Source organism: Erythranthe guttata, chromosome 4 (genome assembly GCF_056151865.1).
Source record: "Erythranthe guttata isolate IM_541 chromosome 4, IM_541, whole genome shotgun sequence".
Lineage (NCBI taxonomy): Eukaryota > Viridiplantae > Streptophyta > Magnoliopsida > Lamiales > Phrymaceae > Erythranthe > Erythranthe guttata.
Genome location: NC_142536.1, coordinates 18986369 through 19013693, shown reverse-complemented (window position 1 = coordinate 19013693; position 27325 = coordinate 18986369). Strand labels below are relative to the sequence as shown.

At 35.3% G+C, this 27325-nt stretch overlaps 4 protein-coding genes across 5 annotated transcripts; 1 reads left to right on the top strand and 3 right to left on the bottom strand.

The window, feature by feature from the left end:
* Nucleotides 1–1584: 1584 nt before the first annotated feature.
* ABCG3 (ABC-2 type transporter family protein) lies at nt 1585–6148 on the bottom strand. Of its 2 annotated transcripts, none has more exons than XM_012972437.2 (12): nt 5714–6148; nt 4920–5461; nt 4748–4827; nt 4336–4622; nt 4073–4244; nt 3875–3988; nt 3619–3747; nt 3339–3530; nt 3165–3251; nt 2402–2674; nt 2160–2267; nt 1585–1906 (listed from the first exon to the last, which is right to left on the bottom strand). In XM_012972437.2, the coding sequence occupies exons 2-12, from the start codon at nt 5395–5397 to the stop codon at nt 1649–1651; spliced, it is 2178 nt and encodes a 725-aa protein (XP_012827891.2). In that variant the 5' UTR covers nt 5398–5461; nt 5714–6148; the 3' UTR covers nt 1585–1648. The 2 variants fall into 2 exon arrangements, with proteins under 2 accessions (XP_012827891.2, XP_012827892.2); XM_012972438.2 differs by having other exon boundaries at nt 4920–5450; nt 5714–5916.
* A 1450-nt stretch (nt 6149–7598) lies between these two features.
* Nucleotides 7599–11919, top strand: LOC105949100 (cell division cycle protein 48 homolog). The gene is made up of 9 exons (XM_012972372.2): nt 7599–7848; nt 7975–8140; nt 8524–8752; nt 8867–9633; nt 9723–9944; nt 10025–10096; nt 10192–10473; nt 10577–10936; nt 11418–11919. The coding sequence occupies exons 1-9, from the start codon at nt 7820–7822 to the stop codon at nt 11712–11714; spliced, it is 2424 nt and encodes an 807-aa protein (XP_012827826.2). The 5' UTR covers nt 7599–7819; the 3' UTR covers nt 11715–11919.
* Nucleotides 11920–19419: 7500 nt separating this feature from the next.
* LOC105950630 (high affinity nitrate transporter 2.4) lies at nt 19420–21262 on the bottom strand. Its single transcript, XM_012973998.2, has 2 exons — nt 20428–21262; nt 19420–20336 (listed from the first exon to the last, which is right to left on the bottom strand). The coding sequence occupies exons 1-2, from the start codon at nt 21160–21162 to the stop codon at nt 19539–19541; spliced, it is 1533 nt and encodes a 510-aa protein (XP_012829452.2). The 5' UTR covers nt 21163–21262; the 3' UTR covers nt 19420–19538.
* Nucleotides 21263–24145: 2883 nt separating this feature from the next.
* Nucleotides 24146–26943, bottom strand: LOC148771343 (uncharacterized). Its single transcript, XM_088817601.1, is given in 4 exon segments — nt 24146–24205; nt 24264–25324; nt 26261–26438; nt 26488–26943. Coding segments are annotated over 4 exon segments (1755 nt in total).
* Between the last annotated feature and the right edge of the window lie 382 nt (nt 26944–27325).

Genomic DNA, 27325 nt, shown 5'->3' with positions numbered 1-27325 from the left:
ATCTCTAATTACGTACTCATTCTTTATTTTTATATTTACATATTACTATTTACTTATTTATTTATTTTAGTAGTGTAACATATTATATATATGGGAGACAAATGCATGTGAGTGGGAGTTTGATGAATCAATGAAAAGTCAGTACTAACTTGTCATTTCAATTCAGGAAAGGCTTAATTTATCGAACAAAGGGACTATGTTTTAGTTTTTGTGACAGATTAAAGTGTCGAATTTGAGTTGGGGGGGCCTCTTTTCAAATAGACGTGGTCAAGAATTCAGCATATATATATATATATATATATATATATATATATATATATATATATATATATATATATGTTATATGTATACATGTGTGTGTGTGTGTGTGTGTGTGAACATTTAAAATCAGTTTTTGGTTGCTTAAGTATGATCAAATGATTAATGACAAGTCAAATTGTCTTAAACGTAGAATTTGGTTTAATTAAACCAAACAAAACAGACAGTTTAACAGAGAAACTGCTGGTTTGCTATTCAATGACGAGAGAGAGAGAGAGAGAGAGAGAGAGAGAGAGAGAGAGTAATAAATCTAGGCAATAAAAAGTGGTGTGGATTTAAAATGAGTATGTTATTATTGGGAGTTGCTATAAGTCCCTACTCCCTAGCAATTGATTAATTATGTGATTAGCTCTAAGGAGTAATAAATATATTAAATATAATTTTCATCGATATAATTGTTGTAATGACTATTTCATCCTTGATATTTTTTACTCGCAAAAACCATCAATTAAAAATTCTTGAGTTATTAAAATCGCTATTTTCATTATCGCCCTTCTTCAAGAATTATTTACTTCTTATCCCCAACTTTAATTTGTTATGGTCATAGTTCTCCTTATGGTCTGTATCATTCATTTTCCTATTTTTTATGCTGGGATTTTTCTTTTGATATTCTCTTTTATTTTTATTTATTAAGAAATAAAATAGTGGTTGTCAATTACTTTATTGATGATATTTTTTGTTTTCTTGATTTGATGTTCTTGAATCTGATTTTTCTTCACATTTCAACTCAATAATTCCACATTTTTCATGTGTGGAGAAATTCGATGTCACTTTATTTCATTGACATGACGACAACGACTGGCTTATTAGAGGTAACGATATAATGTGTTCGTATAAAAACACGAGTTTGTAATATCTGCAATAAAGTCATAGTTAGACTGCATGTATAAGAAGTTAGTTAATTGGTTAGATTATATAAGAAGTTCCGACCATCTTTCCGATCATTTTTTCGATCTATTCCGATCAACGTCGATCAGATTCAGATCACAATCGCATTTTGTTTAGAACTTGAATCTTTACCTCTACGGCAACACATCGAAGAAATCCAATTGATGATCCATCCACTCCTTACTTTTTGTATCCGTATGAAGAATCGCGCATTTCTTTAGATGACTACGGTTTCCTACGTGTCTATAGATTACAGTCGAAAAAAATTAAAAAAAAAATTGTTCTTTTCATATGTTTCAATATTATGCAGAAAAAAAGGTTTTTATAATAGTGCAAAAAAATACTAAAACGAAAAAAAAAAGTGAAAAAAATGATGTGAAAAACAAAAATATTAGATGCAAAAATGAAGGATCATAAGTTTCACGATACAGTCCCTCGGTTTTTATCTTGCATTGTTGGTATTCTCGTTACAACGGAACAAACAACGAAGAGAAAAGGTCTTTCTCATACGAAATTTCAGCAAAATAAAAACAAGAACTCGATAACCAACAGCCATAAGAAACAATATGAGTAAATTTGCCCACTTGGAATTGGTATTCATCGATATATCGTACTCGTTTTGGAGGGCTTGATAACCTGATATCGACCTCACTTGCCCCACAGCAAATGATGTTCCGATATACTCGTTCTCCAACAGCCCCTGAAAAAAAAAAAAAAATCGAAAGGGAATTAGTGGGAAGGGTATTTTAGTCTTTTTCTTCAAATCTTGATATTTCTTAATACGTGCACCGAAACATTAAACGACAGCTAATTTGGAACGGCGTAAGGATTTTCTTAGAAAGAGGTATATGCCTAACATAGTTTCGAGTTTCAAATTGGATTTTGTAGAAATTATAGATTATTATTTTTGAAATAAATAAATAAATAAAGCTAAAATAATAAAATCGACTTGCCTGGATAGAATACGTATGGAAAGCAACGTATGAAATAGGATACATCCACACGGGTCTCGGCAAAGCACTTCGAATCCTAAAATACCCAGCCGAAAGCATCATCACCATCTGAAACACAAACATAATTAATTAATTAATTAAATTAAATTTAGACAATTAAATCAACCGGAACTAATTCAAACAAGAAATTAAAAGACATGGAAAAATTATTTAAAATCGAAAGTATTACAATAAGAACTTACATGTACAGTTACCAAGATTAAGATACTCCAGAAGATATTTCGGCAAACGGAAGAAACAAGAAGTACCACCCCTTCATTTACGAGAAGGCACGTAAAGAAATTCAACGCAAAATACATCAACAAGCTGAAATCGTCTCGAAGGCCAACGAGGAAATAGAAGACCAAACTTGACGAAATCGAGAGGAGAAACAAAAACGGGATACTTGATAGAAGTTGCCCTATTAGAAAAACGAATGTTCCAGAATGCTCGTTCGATTCTTCGCATGTGTATATCTGCAAAATTAGAATAGTAATTTTACTACATTATATTATTAGTAAAAATTGAAATCAGGAAAGCCCGTTTTCTTTAATTGGTAAAAACAAGATAGTCGAAAATATATTTCCAGGCATGAATTGCACATCATATGACATGAAATGGGAAAAATACACTTTTCGTCCCTTAAGTTTACCTCGATTTCACATTTGGTCCTCCTTGTTCACAAAAGGACAGATTTAGTTCCTCATGTTTCAATATTTAACACTTTTGGTCCTTTCCGTCAATTTTCTGTTAGTACTAACGGAATGAAGCATGTCCCCATCGCTGTCTTAAGTGACGGATTAACGGTAAATTGACGGAAAGGACCAAATGTGTTAGATTGTTGAAATTTGAGGACTAAATCTGTTTTTTTTGTGAATAAAGGGGACCAAATGTGAAATCGAGGTAAACTTATATTTGCATGAAAATTCATTTGATGACAATATGCTTTACACAGATCTCGATTACCTTGATTTCTTTCATCTGCGCAGGGACACCAGCAATACTCAGGAGTGAAGTAAATGATATAAATAAAAATATAGCTCCAACTCTCGTCTGCAACATTCGAAAGCACGAAAATTAAATAAAAATAAAAATATGAAATATGAAATAAAAATAATAAATATAAGAGACAGAACTTACCCCAACTGAAGATAAAGAATGCCCCAAACCAGAGAAAACGGTACCGATACATATGGCCAAGAACATGTAAAGAATCAAACGAAGCCAATAGTATTTCCACTCCCTCGACATAATCAACAACGATCTCCAAGTCAATATTGCTATTTTGGCCAAACAGTTCGCCTTGCCTTTGCTTTTAAGAAACGGGCCTTGCTGTAACCGTAATTAAACACCCCGATTTAGTAAGTAATACTAAATCAAGCAAGAATATTAATATTAAATATTAATAATAAAAATGAACCTTTTCAGTAAGCTTTGAAATCATAGTCTCGACCGCAGAAGCATCTGCAGATGATTTGTATGTTGCTTCGAGTGTGCGTATTGCTACAGCAGTGTCCATATTTACCGACGAAAGTTCCCCATGGTCATCCTGTTATTTTTATTAAATAATATTGTTAGATTTTATTTTGGCTATTTCGAAGAAAACATCAGCCTTAATTTGCTACAGAAATAACCGAAAAGGACAATTTTCAAGTGTAGTGAAAAACAAAAAATACCTGCCAGTTTTTGCACATGGCAATGATCCTATCGAAATCTGTATTTATCGCTCTTAGAAAGTGATCGGAAGGGCTTTGCATGATCGGACATGGAAATCCAGCATTCGAGAAATGCTACAGAAAAACATGAAAAAAAAAAATTAAAGTATTTTTCAATCAAGAAAGCTCAAATAGAAAAATAATTAAAAATTTAATTACCTGCAAACAAGCGAGTGTTTCTCCGAAAAACAACGTGTTCCCATTTGAAAGAAGACAAATCCGATCGAATAGGCCAAAAACTTCGGTACTACTCTGATAAATCGTGAATATTAAAGTACAACCCGTACTCGCAAGCTTCTTCAGCGTCACCATCATTAAGAGTGTCGATACACTGAACACGAAATAGTAAAATAAACTCGTTACTAATCCGAAATAGAAAAAAACACAAAAAAATTAATTATTTTTTTAGGCAAAAAAAGAACCTGTCAAGGTGATAAAGAGGCTCGTCGATAAACAAGATATGGGGTCTCATTACAAGCTCCCTTGCAATTGTGACTCGTCTTTTTTCGCCGCTACGAAGACCTTTCATATAACAATGGCCGCCTATAAGTTTATTTGCGTAATCGCCCAAAGACATTGCTATAATGGCATCTTCGACCGCACTTCTTTTATGGGTAAAGAATCCCGGAAGTTGAAGCAATGCTGAGTAGTAAAGGTACTCGCGCACGGTTAATGATCCGATAAATGTGGTTTCTCTTTCGACAAATCCCTAATTTCAAAATCGCAACACAGTTCGATCAAACCTTCCTATATATAATACAAATCAAACAGAAGAAAAGGGTTTACGATAAAATTGAAGTCTAAGGACAGGTGTCGTCGTTACGAAGAACTTACATAGGATCCGTAAGGCATACGCGCTTTCACGCCGTTAACAAACACCTCCCCATAAACCCTAGCTGTATCAGGCAATCTTCCTAAATTCGGAGAGAATAAAAAGAATCAAAACACAAGATTATTCATAGAGGCGTATCCATATCGTATATACTTGTACTAAAAAGAGACAAACCAGCGAGAGCCCGTAAGAGAGTTGACTTCCCCGATTTGGCGGGGCCCATAATCACAGTCATCGATCCAGGCAATGCATATCCATTTGAACTCTTGACAACCTTATCGGAATATCTTCTTTTACCCTTTATAGTGACGGTCAAATCTTTCCAAACCAATGAAGCGCCCGCGATTTTTCTTGCAAGAACTGCACCCTCGGGCAAAGGGGGCGAAGGGAGGGACCCACTGTTGAGCTTCGAGAGTGAAGGTGATGGCGGAGTCGTGGCGGTGTTAATGGAGTCGGCTCTTCCTTGGTCAACTCTGACATCGAGGTCCGTATTATCTTCCCAATCGGGCGAATCCTCGAACGAAATAGGTTGTCTGAATGCACCCGGTTTTCGTAAGTAGAAGAAATTGCTCGAGGGGACCCTACTTGCTGGGCTACTTGCCGAAGACGACGAAGATCGGTAGTGATCCGATTGAGATTGTATTTCTTCCATTGTTTTTAACAGTTTTGATTACTTTTTACGAAGTCGAATTAACACATTCAATGCTGGAAAATTACTGCATTCAATTAAAACATGGTTCAAAATGAAAGATTTAATCACAAACAGGGGTATTAAAGACCTAATAAATCAAGAATCTTCATTCCAGAAAGTTCTTACATGAAAGAAAGAAGTTCTTAAGTAAAATGCAGCGCAATTTATTCCCATAAATTTCACAGGCAAACACAACCCAACACCAAGTAAATTATAACTTAAAGACAACATTTTTAATTGCAGAAAAAAAGAATAGCAAGAGTAGTTTTGAAAGTACCTTAAAACTGCTGTCTTGAAGTTGAGGAAGAACTTGAAGATGCAATCAACCTAGAGAGAGAAAGGGGGTTGAGAAAATGAGCTAGAGAGAGAGAGAGAGTAGAGAAAAAGCTGGATCTGGGGTTTGGGTTAATAGTAATAATAATGGAGGAGCAAAACAGGAAAAGGCAAAAGAGACAAGAAACAGACACAAGTGTGAGTGACACTTGATTTTGGGAGCAGCTAAATATTATAAGATTTATTACATTTGATTTTAAATAATTCGAAAAAAATTGCCAAGAAAACAAGAGATTAATTAATCTTTTGAATGCTTTAGATTAAATCAAACGGTATTTTCCACAAGTGTTCATTAATCTTTTGCTATAAAAAGCAAATTGTTTACTTTATTCTAACACTGATAAAGAACAACCATAATAGTAATACTATGTTTTCTTCCTCGTATTTGGGTTCTTTTTTTTTTTTTGGGATAAATCCTAGTATTTGGGTTCACTTGACATGTTATATCTTGGTTTAATTTTTTTAATTTATTTTAGGCCAAATTACGTCAATTCTTGAGGTATAGCCAAATTACGAAAAAAAACCCCTATTGTTTGGATAATTATAGTCACCCCCTCCTTTTAAATAATTTTACATAAATTTTATGTAATTTTGTTATTTACCGAACCAAATTGTATATTTAGTCGGTAAACGGTATAAAATGTTGGCGTACCGAAATTTTGATTCGGTTTTAGTGAATTAACATCCCTAAATTTGCTTCTGGATGGATCTTTTCGTAAGATAATACATAGTTGAGGGGGTGACTGTAATTACCCAAACACGAGGGAAGTTTCGTAATTTGACCATAACTCAGGGGTAGCCGTAATTTGCTCTATGATACTTAAATTTTCGTGTTTGTTTGATTTTTTAATTTCTAAAATTAAATAAAAAGTTTCAAATATTTTAATCATAACATACGATCCAAATTTTACAAAAAAAAAAAAAAAGCAAGAATCAAAATGATGAGAAGCACTTTCCCTTTTAATATTTTTAATGTGGGGTTACTCATGATTGGTGCAAGGAGCCATTTTAAGCTGCGTTTGCAAAAGCTTTTAGAGACGTACTATGAACTTTTTTCCGGCTTATAATCTATTACAAAATTAGCTTTCGCTTTTATCTCTATTAAAATAAGTTGATTTTTCAGCATATCTTGCAAACACCCTTAATCTCACAATCACTAACTTCTAGTTTTAAATAACTTCATCTTAACGTTCGATTCACGGTTCAATTCAATTGAAGTTTTAACGTTGATTTTTACATCGTATTTAAATCAAAAACCATTATTTTTTAACACGCTTGCTTGAAGTGGGCCTGTTTCAATCCAGGCCCAACAACGAAGCCTTATCTATGAGTAAGTGGCCCAGATCAATTGGGTCGAGCCCTTTCTTAAATTCACCCCAAATCCTTCATAAAATTTAAAATAAATCTAATTATAAGTAAATTTTTTTTTTTAAATTCGAGCAAACATTAAATTATTGTTTAAAAACTAATACTAATAATATAAAAAAATAAAATTTCTTCATTTCAATATTCAATAGGTGCCATAATTTTTATTCGACCGATTTGTAAAGTTGACGAGCACCCCTATTTTTTGGGGAAATTCGTTTACCATATAAAAATAGTCGAGGAATTCTTTTATTGTAATGTATTACTCGTAATATTTATTTTTATTAATTTCTAACACATCTTCATATTTAAAAATAACCATATTTATATATATATATATATTTTTTTTAATTTTATTTATCTTAGAGATTCCACTTATTAACTTAACAAGTCAAAAAGTGGAATTTTTAGTTTTTTACCTAATACTAATACTAGTAGGATTCTAGTAGATATACTAGTAGGATTCTAATAGTTAGACGGAAAGTTTGAGTGGTTAAAATCCGTATATATATATACACGTTTACCGTCAAATATACATACACACCAAACCCTCTCTCGTCTGATATATATCTACTACCTTCTGCCCCTTTTATCACTATTTCTTCATCTTTTTTTCTCCCAAACCCCCAAAAAAACATCATAGTATTTATTCCCCGACCTTCGATTCTCTCAGATCACCGACAACATGAGCAACCAACCGGAATCATCTGATCCGTAAGTACAACCTTGTTTAATTCTACTTTCGGCCGACGGAATCGCTGTTGTTTTTTTGTTTAATTGCTTAATTTTGGGGGAATTAATCGCCGGAAATCTGACTGTTTTTCTGTTGATTTTGAACAGGAAAGGAGGGAAGAAGGACTTCTCGACGGCGATCTTGGAGAGGAAGAAGGCTGCGAACCGATTGGTTGTTGATGAGGCTGTCAACGATGACAACTCAGTCGTCGCCATCCATCCGGCCACTATGGAGAAGCTCCAGCTTTTCCGTGGTGACACTATTTTGATTAAGGTTTTCTACTTTTCCTTTTTGGTTGTTTACCTTTTTAATTTCGGGAATTTGTCCTTTTTTTTTTCGTTCAATTATGTGGAGAAGGGGTTAGGGTTTGTTTTTTTATTGAAGATTTTTTTAATTGTGAAACTGTATTCATAGATGGGTTGGTAGATAGTTACTGTACTTGCTTACTGATTTGAGGCTGAAGTACTCTGTAAATCTGAGTTTGTTCTAGGAACAAAGTGGAGGGGCAGTTTATATTGTTATTTGTTTAATTAGTTTATTAATTATTGATTCATTCAAATACTGAATACTTTATGGGGTTTTGAATATTCACAAACTAAAAGGATTTAATTTTGGTGGAGTCGATCTCTGAGCATCTTTGTCTTGATGGTTTTCAGGGTAAGAAAAGAAAGGACACAGTGTGCATTGCCCTTGCTGATGAAACTTGTGAAGAGGCGAAGATTCGTATGAACAAGGTTGTGAGGACTAATTTGAGGGTTCGTCTTGGCGATGTTGTATCTGTGCATCAGTGCCCAGACGTGAAATACGGAAAACGTGTCCACATATTGCCCTTGGATGACACAATCGAAGGTCTCACTGGGGATCTTTTCGATGTATATCTAAAACGTAAGCCCTTAAAACATGTTTCACTTTCTTTCACACCCCCCGCTACATAACGGTTCAAAGTTCAAGCACTTGGCTAATATTTTAACTTTTTTTTCGTTGATATTATCTGTGCAGCCTACTTTCTCGAAGCATATCGCCCACTGAGGAAGGGTGACCATTTTCTTGTCAGAGGAGGAATGAGGAGTGTCGAATTTAAAGTCATTGAAACTGACCCTGGTGAGTATTGTGTTGTCGCCCCCGACACTGAGATTTTCTGCGAAGGGGAACCAGTGAGGAGAGAAGATGAAGACAGGTTGGACGAGGTTGGTTATGATGATGTGGGTGGTGTTAGAAGACAGATGGCTCAGATTCGTGAACTGGTCGAATTGCCTCTAAGGCATCCTCAGCTTTTCAAATCGATCGGTGTGAAACCGCCCAAAGGAATTTTACTCTACGGCCCTCCAGGTTCTGGAAAAACCTTGATTGCAAGAGCTGTTGCTAACGAAACCGGTGCTTTCTTCTTTCTGATCAACGGGCCTGAAATTATGTCCAAATTGGCCGGAGAGAGTGAGAGCAATTTGAGGAAAGCATTTGAGGAAGCTGAGAAGAATGCCCCTTCGATTATTTTTATCGACGAAATCGATTCAATAGCACCCAAGAGAGAGAAGACTCACGGTGAAGTTGAAAGGAGGATTGTTTCGCAGCTGTTGACCCTCATGGATGGTTTGAAATCTCGTGCACACGTCATTGTTATGGGGGCGACTAATCGGCCCAACAGCATTGACCCAGCTCTTAGAAGGTTTGGTAGGTTCGATAGAGAAATAGACATTGGTGTTCCTGATGAAGTTGGGCGCCTTGAGGTTCTACGTATTCATACCAAGAACATGAAACTCTCTGAGGATGTAAGTCTTCCACATTCTCTTGGGAATTTGCAATAACAAATACAATTTCCTTTAAATTCTTTATTAATGAAATTTCTATTGTTTTGCAGGTTGATTTGGAAAGAATATCGAAAGACACACATGGATATGTCGGTGCTGACCTGGCAGCGCTCTGCACTGAAGCTGCTCTTCAGTGCATCAGAGAGAAAATGGATGTTATTGATTTGGAAGACGATACTATTGATGCTGAGATACTAAACTCCATGGCTGTTAGCAACGAGCATTTCCACACTGCTCTTGGAACAAGCAATCCTTCTGCTTTGAGGGAGACGGTAAGTGTATTTCTTGGCTGCAATGCTGCATTAATCTTTTTGCAATAACTTGGTTAACATATTCTGATTATGACGAACAGGTTGTTGAAGTGCCAAATGTCTCCTGGGAAGATATTGGAGGGCTGGAAAACGTCAAGAGAGAACTTCAAGAGGTAAAGCAAAGTCTTAAGGATTCTTCGACCTAGTCGATTCTTTGTGTTAGTTTTGTTCAAACGTGATTGTTAACGATTTCTTTACTGTATTGTAGACTGTTCAATACCCTGTGGAACATCCAGAGAAGTTTGAGAAATTTGGCATGTCACCTTCAAAGGGTGTTCTATTCTACGGTCCACCTGGATGTGGTAAAACCCTACTCGCCAAAGCAATTGCAAACGAATGTCAAGCCAACTTCATCAGTATCAAAGGACCCGAGTTGCTCACTATGTGGTTTGGAGAGAGTGAAGCAAATGTTCGTGAGATATTCGACAAGGCTAGACAGTCTGCTCCCTGTGTTCTCTTCTTTGATGAGCTCGACTCTATTGCTACACAGGTTCGATGAATTTAAATTCATTTTAACTAATATTTATGTTAAGTGAAACGTTTGATTTAGGCTATAACACCATCTTTATTTTTATATATCTGAATAAACACAGAGAGGAAGCAGTGTCGGAGATGCTGGTGGTGCCGCCGACAGAGTTCTGAATCAACTTCTGACTGAAATGGATGGAATGAATGCCAAAAAGACTGTTTTCATAATCGGAGCTACTAACAGACCTGATATTATCGACCCGGCACTTTTACGTCCAGGTCGTCTCGATCAGTTGATATATATTCCACTGCCTGATGAAGACTCACGCCACCAGATCTTCAAAGCCTGCCTCCGAAAATCACCACTTTCCAGAGATATTGATCTGCGAGCACTTGCTAAGTATACTCAAGGATTCAGTGGAGCAGATATCACAGAAATTTGTCAGAGGGCTTGCAAATATGCTATTCGAGAGAACATTGAGAAAGTACGTCCTTTTTCTCTACCTTATTTATTCTTCTCTTTTAAACTTTTATATGTTTATAAATTCGAAATTGATCTGATTGATGACGTAAAAACAACAAAGCACCAAATATAGATCCATGATCATGAAAATGGAAAGAGATTTTTAGTGAGCTCCAAAATATGCTTTTAAACTTTGATTCTTTTCACATTTAAATTCACGATGAACATGTCAAGCGAGCACAATTCACAACATAACTGCACACAGTATATATACTGGGAATTTTAACTGCCTTCAACCATCTTCAAGATCTCAGTACTAAGGGCAGTATTGAGCAAAAGCAAGATCTAGTCGAAATTGATTGAATTTTAGATTGCTGTTCCTGTAAGACTCAAACCGTTTGTTTTGCTTGATGCTATATTTGTTTTTGATGATAGATTATAGGATCCGAGGGGCATTAATAATAATAACAATAATAATAATGCTCAACACTGCTTATTTTCAGGACATAGAAAAGGAGAGGAAAAAGAAGGATAATCCCGACTCCATGGATGAAGACCTTGAAGACGAATTTTCGGAAATAAAGCCCGCACATTTCGAGGAGTCAATGAAATACGCGCGTAGAAGTGTGAGCGACGCAGACATACGCAAATACCAGGCCTTTGCACAAACATTGCAGCAGTCACGAGGGTTTGGAACTGAGTTCCGTTTTGCTGAGTCAGCAGGCGGAGCTACAACTGGATCCGACCCGTTTGCAGCCTCTGCCGGAGGAGCTGCTGATGAAGATGATTTGTATAGTTAGATGTTTGAGGTGGCTTTTATTTTATTACTTTTGAACCACCTCCCCCTGTTTCAGTTTATGCACTAATTAACTAGTCTCCAGAAATGGCTGGATTATTTATGCTCTTGGTTTTTTTTATATTTCTTAATTAATGTTAAAATATTTATTTTAGACATCTTGGGATTTGCTGGATAAACTTATAATCTCTTTTGTTGGCATCCTTAAACTGTGACACTTTTTAATGTTTTCTTGTCTTTTCATGTTTCTCTCTTTGTTCACGGGCTGGGCACACTGACACACACACAAACACACACACACACACACATATATATATATATATATATATATATATATATGCACACAGACACACATATATACAGTCTGCCAGGTGGTGTTTTACACGTGAAATTTTTAAATGCAATTATCACTTGAATTATTTTCAAAACAGCAACAAGTCACTCTGTTTTTGTAATACCTTGCTAAAGAATTATTGCTAAAGCAGCAAATAAAATGACAGGATGAAGTAGAGTATTTCGTATACCACGGTGATTTCTCGATGAATTTGGGAGATTTGAAATTCCATATTCGATTTATATTCGCAAAGTTGTATAGTGGTTAAAATTAAATTTGCCCGACAGAAATGGTTTATTTAAGAGTGGAACTCTTGATAGTAAATGCAGCTGGCAACTTCTTCAGCTGTACATTTGTTGTAAATGATAAACTGGGTGACCCTCAATTAATCTGTGACTTTCTGCAGGTTGTTAAATGTTTTATATAGGTGGAGTAATTAACAGCATTTTGATTTGGACACTGCAAGTTCGTATATATGTTGTCGAATATAAATTTTTTTTTTTTTTTTCTAAAAATAAAATATTTACAATTGTGTCGTCAAATGCATAAATATTTTTGTTTCAAAATGAATATTTACCGTAAGTGAACTGTATTTAAGACGATTCGAACATGAGTTAATCATACGATGACATAAATTAAAATGTAACTACCCTAACATTTTGGTTGGAACTCATAAAAAAATAAACTTAATCTCGCAATAATACCTAATTGTAGCAAGACATGACAAAATTATAAAAATATGTACTCAATCGAGCAAATTATTGTGCGTCGAGAAAAAAAAAATACACGGTAGTTAAATAGTTTTCTAGGCGAAAACCATAAATAGAAATACGAATACATAAGTAACTCATCTCACTCTTCTTCCAAAACCGCCCTCGATCGGACACCATAACTAAATAAAGCATATACATAGATAAACCTTAACGAATCAGAAACAAAAAAAAAATGGCTAAGGTTGTCTGCCGGTAGAGCACCTCAACGAACCGAGGGCATGATAGTTCACGTACCGACTAGGCGCAGACGAACGACGGGACCCTTTCGGCATGCAATTCTTGATATCCCTCTGTCGAAAAACTCTTTTCTTGTGATCCGAATCAGATGGTTTCAACGTAGCGAAATCTCCGGTTTTCGAAACCGATGGAAGTGCAGTAGAAGGCGCACTCGGTAGTATTGGATAGTGCCTCCCCATTGCTTTCTGCATGGGTGACAAGATTAGTAGAATAAAATGAACCCAAATTATAATAGGGGTTGACATTTGATATTTGATGAGTTTAAATTTTTTTTGTTCTTTTTCTAAATGAATGTAAGAATATTTGAAGAGGGGTTTATATAAATTATTTGATGAGGAGAAGGAGATGAATGTATGTTACTTTAAATAGGCCCGTGAGCAGCTACCGGCAGATATTTGCATTTGCTGATTGGTGTGTATGTATGTATGAATGTATACGTATAGCATTTAATTCATATCTCACACCTTTAACATATACATTAATTAGGCTTTAGCCTCTAGTAATTTCGACTTTTTTGTTTATGCGTGGAAGAAGTAGGGGGTTCGAATTTCTTTGAGTGCGTCTGTTGTAGGCCATTTTGTAAGGTCAATTTAAATTCTTGATTATACCAACTATCAAATAGCTTTGTCACGATTAACATCCAAAAACGTATAATGTGCGAATTTGCTCGATAATTTATTCTTCTGATGGGTTGTTTAAGTATCGAGACCAGGAGTTTCTAAGAGATATAGTTATGTTTTTCGGTGTTTGGACTTCGGAGGAAATGTTCTCGGAGTCGTTTTAGCGAATTTATATAAAATTGTGGAAATTAAATATCAGGATAAAAATATTACTAGGAAAAAAATTCTATAAAAAGAAAAAAAGACATTATTTTGACAAGAGAAGAAAGGTGGATTAGTGGAAGGTGAGAATGCTCGTGAGTTTCTGAAAAAATCAGTAAATTAAATTATATCAATTGGGCGGGAGGTGCTCATAATTAAATACAAGAAAATTGCATTTATAAAAATTGGTGAAAATTGCATTTATAAAGAATATGATGTATTTGGAGCCCACAATGATTTTTCATAGCCGATGTTTTAATTTTCATCCCATATCTATTTATTTTTGCCTTTTTGCACACGTGCTTCTCTTAACTATCTCTCTAAATAATAATATTTTGTAGCAAAAATTTCAAATACATTTATATGTGACAACTTATTATTTATCTCATAAAATTTCAACGGGTTAAATACACTGCATCCTGAAGTATAGCATGTGTAACACTTACCTCCTTAAAATATTATTTAGAACACTTATCCACATAATTTATTTTGTATCATAAAAATTAAAATATAATATACCTTAATATATCTCCATTTTTATTGGATGTAATAATAATAAAAAAAAATCAATAAATTAAATCAATTTAAATGGTACAATATATCATGATTTAAAATTAAATATTGGAAAAACTAAACAGTGCTTGAGGGGAAAAGTGTAACAATTGAAACTTGAAGGGACTAAGTGCTATACAAAGATACTTTAAGGGTGCAAGTGTTACATATGCTATACTTTAGGGGTGCAAAATATATTTAACCTATTTCAATGTGGCTAAAGCAACTATTAAAGAGAAACCCTACTGGAAATGAATCACATTTAATGTAAAACCATATATGACAGCTGTTTATTTTTATTATCTGCAGAGAGTTGTTTACTGATAATATATGCATATTACGTGTGTTAGTTTTAGTGGTTGAGAAATTGCGTATAATTAAATATTTACGTAATAATTTATTTAATTTGATGGGTTTTTTGTTTGTTCATTCAGTAAGAAGTTGGCGAATGTAGTTAATATGAGGATATTTAATTTAAATAAATTCCATTTATGGATATTAAATAGCCAAACTGTATTTTCTTGGTGGGTTTTTATTTTCTGTATCCATATAACTGTGAATTTAATTTGGCAATTACATTTCGGTTACATTGAATTGAATAAACCCAACTAATAAGATCTATCTGCACTCAGTTAATTCTTTTTGTTTTTAATAGTACAATTAAATCTCTATAAATTAATATAGCAGGGGCTAGTAAAATTTTATTAATTTAGTGAAATATTTAATTATCAAACTAATAATTTAATATGTTTTTACGGAGTTGGGGCTAGAAAAAATTATTATTTAACTAGATTTGTTAATTTATCGAGGTTCTGCTGTGGAATAGTTTGTTCGAAATTGAATTGTTATTGGGTGGGAGATAAAAGGAACATCAATTTGAGGGTTCAGTTTCATTTATGAGTTTACATTAAAGTTCTTTGTCATGCTTTAATAATAATTTTTTGGGCAATTTCACCAGAATTAAATGACATTACGTTGGGCCGGAATTTGGGCCAGCATTTGGTCTTATATTCTTCCTACGGGCCTACCTAAACGGGCTGGGCTTTGCAAGCCCATACAAAAGGTTGAGCTCATAAATGAGCAATATGGACCCTCGCGGGGTTATTTTTAGGGTAAATTACAATCACCCCTGAGATATGGTTAAATTACAAAACCCTCTCTTGTATGGGTAATTATAACAACCCCTCAACTATAAATGTTTTTACACGTTCATCCCTGCGGTTTCAATTTTAGTGGAATTTTTGAAATTATATGGAATATTATCACTTTTGTACCCGCTTTATCCAATTCAAACTCCACATTTTGAAGCAAGATGATCATAATATGTATTTTTCGACTTGTATATATCAGATTGTGGTGCATCAGAAACTGTATTTTTACAGAAAACGATTACAAACTAGAGCACATTCCACGCGATCTATATGATTATGTTGAATTTGACACCATAAGGGTGGAGGTGTAAGAAAAAATCATAGTTGAGGGGATTAAATGTAATTATCCAAACAAGAGGATTTTTTTTCGTAAATTGACCATACCTTAGGGGATGGTTGCAATTTACCCTTATTTTTATGCTATATCTGGTGAAGCCGTAATACCGGATGAAATTTTACCGTCGATCGACACACACTAGTGTGTGTGTTTGTGTGTGTAATATATGAATGATAAAGGTCTATCCAGTGTAGCATAATATAAACACATTCGCTGAAAGCATTCTTTGAATTAAATTGAATTATCGAAAATATCATAGTTTTTGTCCGAAAATTGTCCCTTTTTAAAAGGAACTGGAATGAGTTTCGATCCATCCGATTTCCACCCACTCTGATATTGAACTAAAATCCAGAGATGGAAAAATCAATAGCTTCAAAAATGACAAGATCATAATGAATGTTTATCAAGAAATGGAACCAAGTCAAAAGATATTACAAACTTTATGTTCATATATTAAAGCTGTACCCTTTCAATTTTTGTTGTTTATTATTATAGAGTTCATTAATGAGATTTATGAATCACATCGATCTCATAATTATCTTATAACCCTCTAGCTAGTTAATCACTTAATTAACAACTAATTGCAATTAACATTATGCAAGAGAGCTAGTGGCAAGTTCGTGAAAGTCAAGATTTAGCAGACAATACATGTGCAGGTGACTAAGATATTTACAATAATCACTTGAAAAATACTCCATAAGTACGGATCTCATTTGAAAGGCTATCTCACTAATACATTTTGTAGAATATATCTCTTAATTACTTAATGCTTCTAATTAATATAACACGTTTCTGTAATGTGGTTGGTGTGCAATTTGCATACGTCGTTAGCGAGATCTTGCACCAAATATGGGATTAGCGTTGAAACCGGCACATGGGCAACTGGGCATCGGTGAGTTAGATATTGCACCGTACACTTGGTTGTTTGCATCGGTTAAATTTTGATCATAGATCTGATTAACTAAGCACACATACACATTGTTAATTTACGTTAGGAGCGATGTTTGGGCCGTGTTTGGTGCTCAATTGTGTGTGCAATACTCCATATGTAAAGTACCTTGGTTGACTTATCAATAGTTTGACTTTATTTGTTGAGACTTGATACCTTATCTCTCTAGCTCTATACATGATATGATCAGATCTAGAGAGAGAGATAAGAATGGTGGTGATGCCCTGAGCTGGCTACCTTGAAAGTCAAACCTAATGAAATTCAAAATATTTTATTGAGATATTTAAATTAAATGAACCGTTGAATATATATAAGTTTCTATCAAGTACGGTTGTACCTTCATTTTATCACTACCATATCATTTTTTTTATTCTAATTCTGGTCCTCGATCGAATACAGTAAAATGGGTAGAAACTGAAGAATATTCCGCATAATCTAAAAGATTCCACTAAATTTGACACTGCGTGAATGAACTTATAAAGAAATACGTAGTTGATGAGGAAATTTATAATTATTCAAACATGATGAGTCTTTTCCGTAATCTGACTTTATTTCAGAGAATGGCCGTAATTTCTTTTTTTATATTTGTGGTGGAAATGATAATATTACGTATAAATATAATGGCTACGGCTTAAGAGTCTAGATCAATTTGTTACTCTCTCCATTTACTTGATTTATATAAAATTATTTATTACAAGGAAAATACAAAATTTCTTCCATGTTGTCGATTTCTATCATCATGTATGACAGAGGTGTGACAGGTTTGATTTTAATTTAATACCATCCCTTAATACTGGTTGGTCAACAAAGGTTTCTTTAAACCTTGGTCAACAAAGTTAATTAATTAAACCACGTTGATACGACTAAAATAAAGCAAATAGCCGACAAAAATTGAGAACTTCTATTATTTTTAACAAACTATAGAAAATACAATTCAAACAAAATATCTACTAACAAAATGGTTTATTTTGTTATATATTGCAGATTCCAAAATACACCAAATCTATTATTATATTCATTCATACAAAGTTAGTAACATAAAAATTAACACCCCGTTCGGTATATTAGTGCGTAGAAGACAGGTGAATTTTATTGGATTATTATCTACAATTGATTACATATTCACGTGTATATGTATGTTTAATGGGCAGTTATTGATATAGATTTATGTTGCAAAATCAACTGATGTATTTCATCGGGTCAAAAATCCTTGATTATTAGAACTATGTCAAAGATTTAAAAATCGAAAATAGTACCTAATCATAACTCGAAAGAGGTATACAGTCCGATTGAATTAACATAGAATCCCCTGTATAATTCCAATTTCGGAAAACACAACTAGAAATTTTAATATTGGAATTTTAAGAAATTAAAATAAAAAAATATTGTCCAAAAAAAAATTAAAAAAATATTAAGGAAGAAAATTTTGAACCGTAGATTGCCGTGATGAAAGTGAGAGGAAAGATCGTGAGATTTGTATTTATGCATGAAAGTCAAAACTAGAGTGGACTAATAATTATTTTAATAATATACATTTATTTATTAATAAGTACGGACGTCTTATTTGTCATAGGTACGGACAGGCAACCACTCCTACCTAAATTAATTACCGATAAGGACCTCCACACTTTGAATTAAGCATCATCGATAAGTACTTTTTTCTTTTCAATTTCAAAGGGTTTTAATTTCAATTTTCTTTTCCGTTTTTTTTTCTCTCCCAATTCAAAATTTTAAATATGCTTAATTGATTAAAAAAATTTAAATCAGCTTTCACTTGATCTACGAGAAAACGGACACGGGAAAACGACATGTCCCAGAAATATGGATACAAGAACTTAGGGAAAACATATAAATATTAGAAGTATATGAGTATATTTGTAAATATACTATTAAACATATATAAGTTTGTATTTATATATAGATTCTTTTTATATATTTTGATACAAATATATTTAAAATAAATACTATTATGAACTTTCAATTTGTAATTCATAATTAAAATTTATGTAAATAGTCCCGTGAACTAACACAAATATTTAAAAATTTGTAAAATGGCCCATTTAAATATAAGGTGTTCGGTAAGTGTCCTTTAGTGTCGGGCAAACGTTTTTGAAACGCAAATACGTTAATGAGTTGAAATTTACTTTGTACATACATAGACACTCATAGATGCCTAAAAATTCTTTGATGTGTTTACTTAAAACCATTTTCCAAACATATAGCAATATTTGATATACTTTTTCGTGCACATAATTAATGAATATGATTTATGATTTATTTTCTATTTTGTTTTTTAGAAGCAAATATATTTGGTCTACATATGAGGCTGAATAAACTATTCCAATTTCAACCTTCCTAAAGTATGAAACATGGAAATGAGTTTGAAAATTAAATCATATAAATACCAATTTGTTACATGATCAATGATAGTGGACAAGTCATCTAAGAAAGAAAAATAAAAATACTTCAATTCGTGTATATAATCTTTAATTTCATCATAATTTAATATCATATTATAAATAATATATATATAAGTAGAAAAAGATACACATTAATTATTCATAAAACTATATATAATAGTTATTCTTTATGCATATACACTATAATAATAATTAATACAAGGCTCAATATTTAATTCAGTACAATACACAATATATATTTTTATACTAATTAATTAAACAACATGGGCCGGGGTTGAGTTATACCCCGGCGGAGTGACGGCGGCGGCAATCTCATGTCTGCTCCCACGCTCCGATCTGCTGTTCTCGGCAAACTTAACGCTGCCGTGGTGCAAACCCTTCATCCTCTCTTCCTCATTCCACTCCGACGAGTAGTAACTCTCCTCCGTGCAACCGCCGCCCTTCTTCGACGGCGGCAGAAACATGCTCCCCCACTGCGGGAAGTGTACAACCGCCACCGGAATAGTACAGGCAACGGCCATGGCACCCATGTAAGTGAGCCCACTCGCCGTCGAGAATCTGGTGGTGGAGAAGAATATGAGCTGGGTCAATCCGCCGCCGAAGTTTCCTCCGGCGCCGGTGAGTCCGGATATCAGACCCAACGACCTTCTAGAAACGAAAGGGATGATTCCGTAGGTGGCCCCACAGGCGGCCTGGGCCCCTATGGAGAACAGAATCATGGAGGCGATTGCTACCGAGAGTGAGTTGGCTCGGCCGAGCCAGATGCAGAAGACTCCTCCTAGGGTTTGGACTATCCAGAGTACCCAGAGGCGGCCCCTCATTCCGAATTTTTTGGATGCCACGTCGGATGCGTAGCCGCCGAGTGGGCGGGCGGCGAAGTTGGCCATGCCGAAGGTGGCGGCGATGATTCCGGCGGTGTGTAGCTTCAGGTTGAACCTGTCGTAGAAATATTCAGCAATAACGTTGTTTATGCAGAGCTCAACTCCCATGGAGAATCCGTACAGTAGGAAAAAAACCCATGTTCTATAGTTCGTGACAGCATGCTTCAACACCTGTAATTACATAATAATCGTCATTAAATTTAATCAGTAATTAATTTATACTAAGAGAGAGATTAAGTCTTAATTAAGAGTAATTAATTACCTTAGAGAACTTGTCCTTTGCCACGTCACCACTCTTCTGGAGGGCCCCGAGGTTGCCATCTGGAAAATCTTGGCCGAGAGCCAACACCATAACTCCGATAATAATATGCAGCCAACCAGGTATGAAGAAGGCGATCCTCCAGGCGGTGAAAGGGGTAGCGCCGCCGTAGATGGTGATCATGTGGAAGAGAAACGGCATCAAAAGCTGGGTGACGCCGCCGCCCATGTCACCCCACCCGCCGGCGACGCCGTTGACAGTTCCGATGATGGAGCTGGTGAACATGACGCTGGTCCAGTACTGGCAGGAGACGAAGGTGGCGAGGGAGAATCCGATCATGAATCTGACGGCTATGTAACCCTGGGCGGAGGAGATGAAGGCGACGGAGAAGACGACGGGGGCGGTGAGGAGGTTGAGGAAGGCGCAGCCGTAGCGGGGGCCGATGAGGTCGCAGATTACGCCCATGATGAGGCGGGAGGCGATGCTGCCGGAGACGGAGGCCACGCCGGCGTTGCCGATGTCGGACCGGGTGAGGTTCAGGTTGTCGCGGATGATCGGGACGAGCGGCGCGGCGGCGAAGGTGGAGACGAAGCAGGTGAAGAAGGAGATCCAGGCTAGGTGGAAGGATCTCATGTGGGGCTGCTTGAACGATAATATTTTTAGGGTTTTCGCCTTGTGCTCTGAATCTACTGGCAGATCGAATTTGTTAGCACTCATGCTTCCATTTATATCAGCCATAATTGATATGTTGATATCGTGTATGTATATATATAGATATATATAACAATGGCGGAAGCGGAAGAAAGGAGGAAGAAGAAGAAGAAGTGATTGTGGTGTTGGAAGGGGTGAGATGGTCTGGTATTTATAGTGTTAGTGCCAGCATTCCGGCATGAACCAAACTATTTTATCTAATTTCTTTTTTTTTTTTTTTTTTTTTTTTAATGTTGCATTCCTCCTAATATTTCGGTATGAAGACCAAATATTTAGGTAAATGTCGGTAATTAAAAAAATAATATATAAAATCCTTACTATTGTGTTTATTACTGGGAAAAATTAGCATTACACTCTCCTCGTTTGGTAAAATTCATGTGAGAGGTATTTTTTTTTTCTTCTAATTAGTAAAAAAACATTGTTTAAATCAATAACAATTTTCGTATATGTTTATTTAAAAAAAAATTGTAGTTGTTTTGTATTTTTTGTGGTTGTTTATCATTGTTTGGATTTATATTCTTCTATTGAATTGTGTTTAGTTTCATTGACAAGTACATTACGTTTTTTTTTTTGTTATTTTCAGTAGTCAATTTCGTTATTCAACTACAATTTTAGTTCTCGATTTCTCAACGATTATGTTTTAATTGATTAATATCGTAGTCGATTTATATACCTGACAAATAAAATAATCTTAAAGAAAAAAACCAAAAAAGAAGATAAATACTTTTTTTTAAACAAAAAATAAAAAAAATAAAAAATAATATGTATATATATATATATATATATATATATATATATATATATAAGTACTCCATAAGTACGGATTTCATTTGGAAAGATACCTATCACTACCAAGTGGATTGACTATATATCTATCAATTAATGCTTCTGAATTAATATAACATTTATTTGATTATTTGTAATGTAGTTGGTTAGCATATATTAATTAATTAATTATTAAATATTTAGATCTTGCATGCAACATGCATGCGATTGGCGGGGTTTTATCTATCCTACACCCGGTGAAGGTTACACCGGGTGATTTTTTACCGTTGATCTACACATACCAATGTGGGTGTGTGTATGTTTGTGTGTATATGAACGGTAAAGATCTACCCGGTGTATTTCACCCGGTGTAGGATCTCAAAAGCCCGATTGGCGGTGAAACCGGCACTTGCCTGCGCGTCCAATATTTCTTACGTACGGTTCTGTAAGAACTTGAAATTAATTTATTTTCTTCTTCTTTTTTAATTTCCACCATCGGAGATCTTTTTTTTCTTTTCTTTTCTTTTAATTAATTTATTTATTATCAATCTTCTATAGAGTCTATCTGAAACAAACTAATTCCTTTATGTGGAAATTAGGTAGACAAAAGACTAGTAAAATCTTGAATGTACATACGCCCGGTGGCGAAATCAAGGTTTTGTTACGTGGTAACTGAGAAGTTTTGGAGAATAGCATATAAGTGATGAAGATTATTATTCTTCTTTCTTGATTATTTCACGAGAGATACAACCACTATTTATATACAAGATATTCCACTATCTAAAGATATTATAATATACATATATAGTAAGAGTCTAAAATTACGGCTGTGTTAATAGCATTTTAGCTGCCACTGATTTCTTCATTCTTCTTCCATCTGCCCATAATTATGGGAGGATAACAATCTTTGATTGCTGTGATTTGTTTCGGAATCATGGGAAATATTATTTTCCTTAACATGCCCCCTCAAGTTGGAGCGGGAATGAGAATGAACACCCAACTTGCCGCGTAAATGTAAAAAGGGAGCCTTGGTTAATGGTTTCGTAAATATATCAGCTGGTTGAGAGGATGATGGAATATAACGAGTGATGAGTGTACCCATGGCGACCTTTTCTCGAACAAAATGGTAATCCAACTCTATGTGTTTAGAGCGTGCATGAAACATTGGATTAACAGTCATGTGAAGTGCACTGACATTGTCACAGAAAAGTTGAGGTGCCGAAAAGAGAGAAACACCAATATCACGCAACAAAAAAGTAATCCATGTTAACTCAGCGGTTGTGGTGGCCATGGACCTATACTCTGCTTCGGAACTTGAGCGCGACACAGTTGGTTGTTTCTTGGAACTTGATGAGATACAGTTGGCACCAAGATAAATGCAAAAACCAGTGGTGCTGCGCCGTGTTATTGGACAACCTGCCCAATCAGCATCACTAAAACCATAAAGCGAGATCGGACTTTGATGGAGATATTGAAGGCCAAAATGTTGTGTGCCTTTTAAGTATCGTAGTATTCTTTTGACAACCTTCATGTGAATAATAGTTGGATTGTTTAAGTGTTGACAAGCACGATTGACGGCATGAGAGATGTCTGGTCGGGTGAATGTCAAATATTGTAAAGCACCGACAATGCTTCGATAGGTAGACATATCGACGGGGTCTTCACCAGCCAATTCTTTGTCTTTGAGAATTACCGGGGTTGAAATAGGTGAACTTTCAAGCATTTTTGTTCTTGAAAGAATGTCTGATATATACTTGGCTTGAGATAGAAAAACTCCACCAGAAAAAGGTTTGATCTCCACGCCGAGAAAATAGTGCAATGGACCAAGATCTTTTATGGAGAATTCTTGACCCAACTTATTAATAAGAGTGCTCATAAAAGAGTTATTGTTTCCTGCAACAAGAACATCATCAACATAAATAAGAAAAATAATTATTAGCTCACCATCACGAGATATGAACAAAGACGAGTCAGCCTTGCTGCAGTAGAAACCAAGATGAAGTAGGTATTGTGAAAGACGGTCGAACCATGCGCGTGGTGCTTGTTTTAAGCCGTATAAAGACTTTTTAAGCAAACAAACATGATTCGGCAAGTCATTATTAATGAATCCCGGGGGTTGTTCCATGTAAACAGTTTCTTTAAGATTGCCGTGTAAGAACGCATTCTTGACATCAAGTTGACGCATATTCCAATTGAGAGATAGAGATAGTGCGATAACTAATCGAATTGTTGTTAATTGGTTTGATTACTGGGCTGAATGTTTCCTCGTAATCAAGTCCGGGTATTTGAGTAAATCTCTTTGCCACTAAACGAGCTTTGAAACGATCGATTGTTCCATCTTCCCGGTATTTGATTCTATATACCCATTTTGAACCAACCACATTGACATCAGGTGGTCTTGTAACCAAGTCCCATGTATGGTTGTCGTGAAGAGCACGTAATTCCTCTTCCATAGCCGTGAGCCAACGTGAGTCCTTAAGAGCTGATTTTAAGGTCTTAGGTTCAGTGGCAGTGGAAGCAAGAAGACAATAATCATTGAGATAAATTGGTGGACGGCGTTCTCGAATAGGCCTCTGATCAATAACATCTTGTTGCAAATTTGTAATAGTGGGTGAGATTGGAGAAAGTCCCATGTCTGAGTCTTCAACAAATGGATTGGGTGGTGTAGGAGTATCAATAATATCTTCACTATCCATTGAGTTATTAATATCGAAATTATTCAATTCTGGTTGTTCGGCGTTGTCGATAAATGAATCTTGATTGCTAGGAGAAAGTCCCATGTCTGAGTCTTCAACCGATGGAGTTGATGGTGTAGGAGTATTATCGATACTATATTCACTATCCATCGAGTTATTAATATTTGAAGTATTCAATTCTTGTGGATCGGCGTTGTCGAGAAATGAATCTTGATTTCTTTGAATAGTCTGTTCATCATTTGTGAGTGGGGAACTTGTAGCATTGTGTAAATCTGCACAAATAATGGAATTAGAACAATCTATATTCTTGGGAATAGAATTATCCATACCGGATGAGTTTAGCGATATATTTTGATCAGTTGAGTCCCTTGAGTTGATCCATTCATCGAAAGAAGGAAACTCGGTCACCACCAACTTGGATGATATAGGGGTTTCACGTGCTGGTCTATATGGGAAAATTTCTTCATTAAAGACAACATGCCGTGAGATGTAGACTTGTTTCGTTTTTGGCTCAAGACATCGATATCCTTTATGAATGGGGCTGTACCCAATAAATGCACATGGGTATGTTTTCTTCATGAACTTAGATCCTCCACGGTGTCGCAATGATGGAAAACATTGACATCCCAACACCCGCAAGCCACTATAATCTGGATGTCGTTTGTAAAGCTTGTAATACGGACTTTCATTTTGTAACGTCGAGGATGGCATTCTGTTAATGAGATATACTGCACTAGAAAAACATTCAACCCAAAGAGACAATGGCATATTAGCATGAAAAAGCATAGTTAGTCCAGTTTCTACTATATGTCGATGCTTCCTTTCTGCCACTCCATTTTGTTCCGGAGTTCCCGGACATGAGACGTGTAGTTCAATTCCACTATTTTGAATATGATCATGGAAAATCTTTGAATTGAATTCGCCTCCACCATCACATTGAAAAATCTTAACCCGTCTATCAAATTGGTTTTGCACTAATTTTTGAAATTTTGAAAAACAATCAAAAAAATCAGATTTTCGTTTTAAAGGGTAAAACCATGTGAATCTTGAATGATCATCGACAAAAATAACATAAAATCGACAACCTTGATTTGAATGTAAAGGTGCCGGACCCCAAAGATCACAATGTATCTTTTCAAGAGGATTTATTGAGATTTTATTTGATAGTTGAAAAGGCAATTTGCAACTTTTTCCCATTTGACAACTAGTACATATAGATGATTTAGTCACCCAATCTGTAATATTAATAATTTTCTTTTCCTTTAAGATGAAAAGGATCTTTGAATTTGGATGCCCGAGTCGTTGATGCCATAATGTTGAAGAAGAACCGCCTTTTCTTATTGCACTTAGAGCCTGTTGAGAGATATCATCTTGAGCATAGAGATGTCCTCTTTTATGCCCTCTTGCTATTATCCTTTGCTGACGATCCTTAACAACAAAGTCATTAGTCGAGAATTCAAAAGTACAAATATTATCAGAAGTAAATTTTCCCACAAATAATAAATTCTTTTTCAAATCAGGAACTACAAGAACATCTTTTAACTTCAATTTTCCTTCTTCTGTATTAATATATGCATCACCAGTGTGAGAAATAGGCAAACACTCACCATTTCCAACGTAAATAACATCTTGACCCAAGTAAGGTTTTGGAGAAGAAAGTTTACCTGCATCATTTGTCATGTGAGAGGTAGCGCCCGAGTCGATATAAAATGATTGGTTATCACTGATGTTCATGGCTGCGAGAGCTTGAGGCAGGTCTGTAGTTTGATACGAGTAATCAAATCTGTGCCAACAATCAATAGCTTTGTGATTCGGTTTTTGGCAAATCTGACAAATAATTTTCTCGTTTTTGTTTGAAGTACGAGAGATCGATGTGGTGTGTCGGTTCCACATCTCCATCTTTCATTTGACCATTGCGGCTGTTGTTATTAGATTGTGGACGATTCGCGTAAAATTTTTGCCTCTCGAGCTGAGTGTTGTAGCGTCCGGCAGGAGTAAATCCTCGACCACTCGAATTGAATCGTCCTCCACGGCTTCCTCGACCACGTTCACGGTGACTGTAGAAGGCTTGTTCATGTTCGATAAACATTTTTTCTTCATCTCGTAATGCCTCTAAGGATTGTTCATGCCCTTGAAGTGCCAATACAAATTGGCTAAATGCTGGATACGGAGGCTTTGTCAACATAGCTAGCCGAAAATTTTCATATTTGGGTCCAAGACCATTTGCAAATCTGAAAACTTTATCAAGATCACTTACTGGCTTTTTGATAGCAGTAAGATTGTCTTATATCCACTTAAATTATTTTAGGTACTCATTTAGGGATCGTGAGCCCTTTTTGATGGTCATGAACATGTTTTTCATGTTTCCTTCTTTCTCGATCGTAATCGGGAGAAGTTGTTCTTCAAGCGATTTCCAGAGTTGAGGAGCCGTTTCTGCATCAAAGATTGATGATAACATCTCTTCATTCATGGTTCCACAAAGCCATGAAAGAAGCAGGCCATCATTGACGATCCATGCTGCATAAACTGGATTTGGGCTCGTCTTTCCTTCGTCGTTTTTCATTTCTTCAGTTGGAATTTCATCACTTTCGAGATGATGAAATACACCTAAACTGCGAACTAAAGGCGTGATTTGAGAACGCCACATAAGATAATTAGTGGTACTTAGTTTTATTGAAATAAGACTGGAATATTGGTGGAATGATTGGATGGTAAGCTGAGGTTCATTG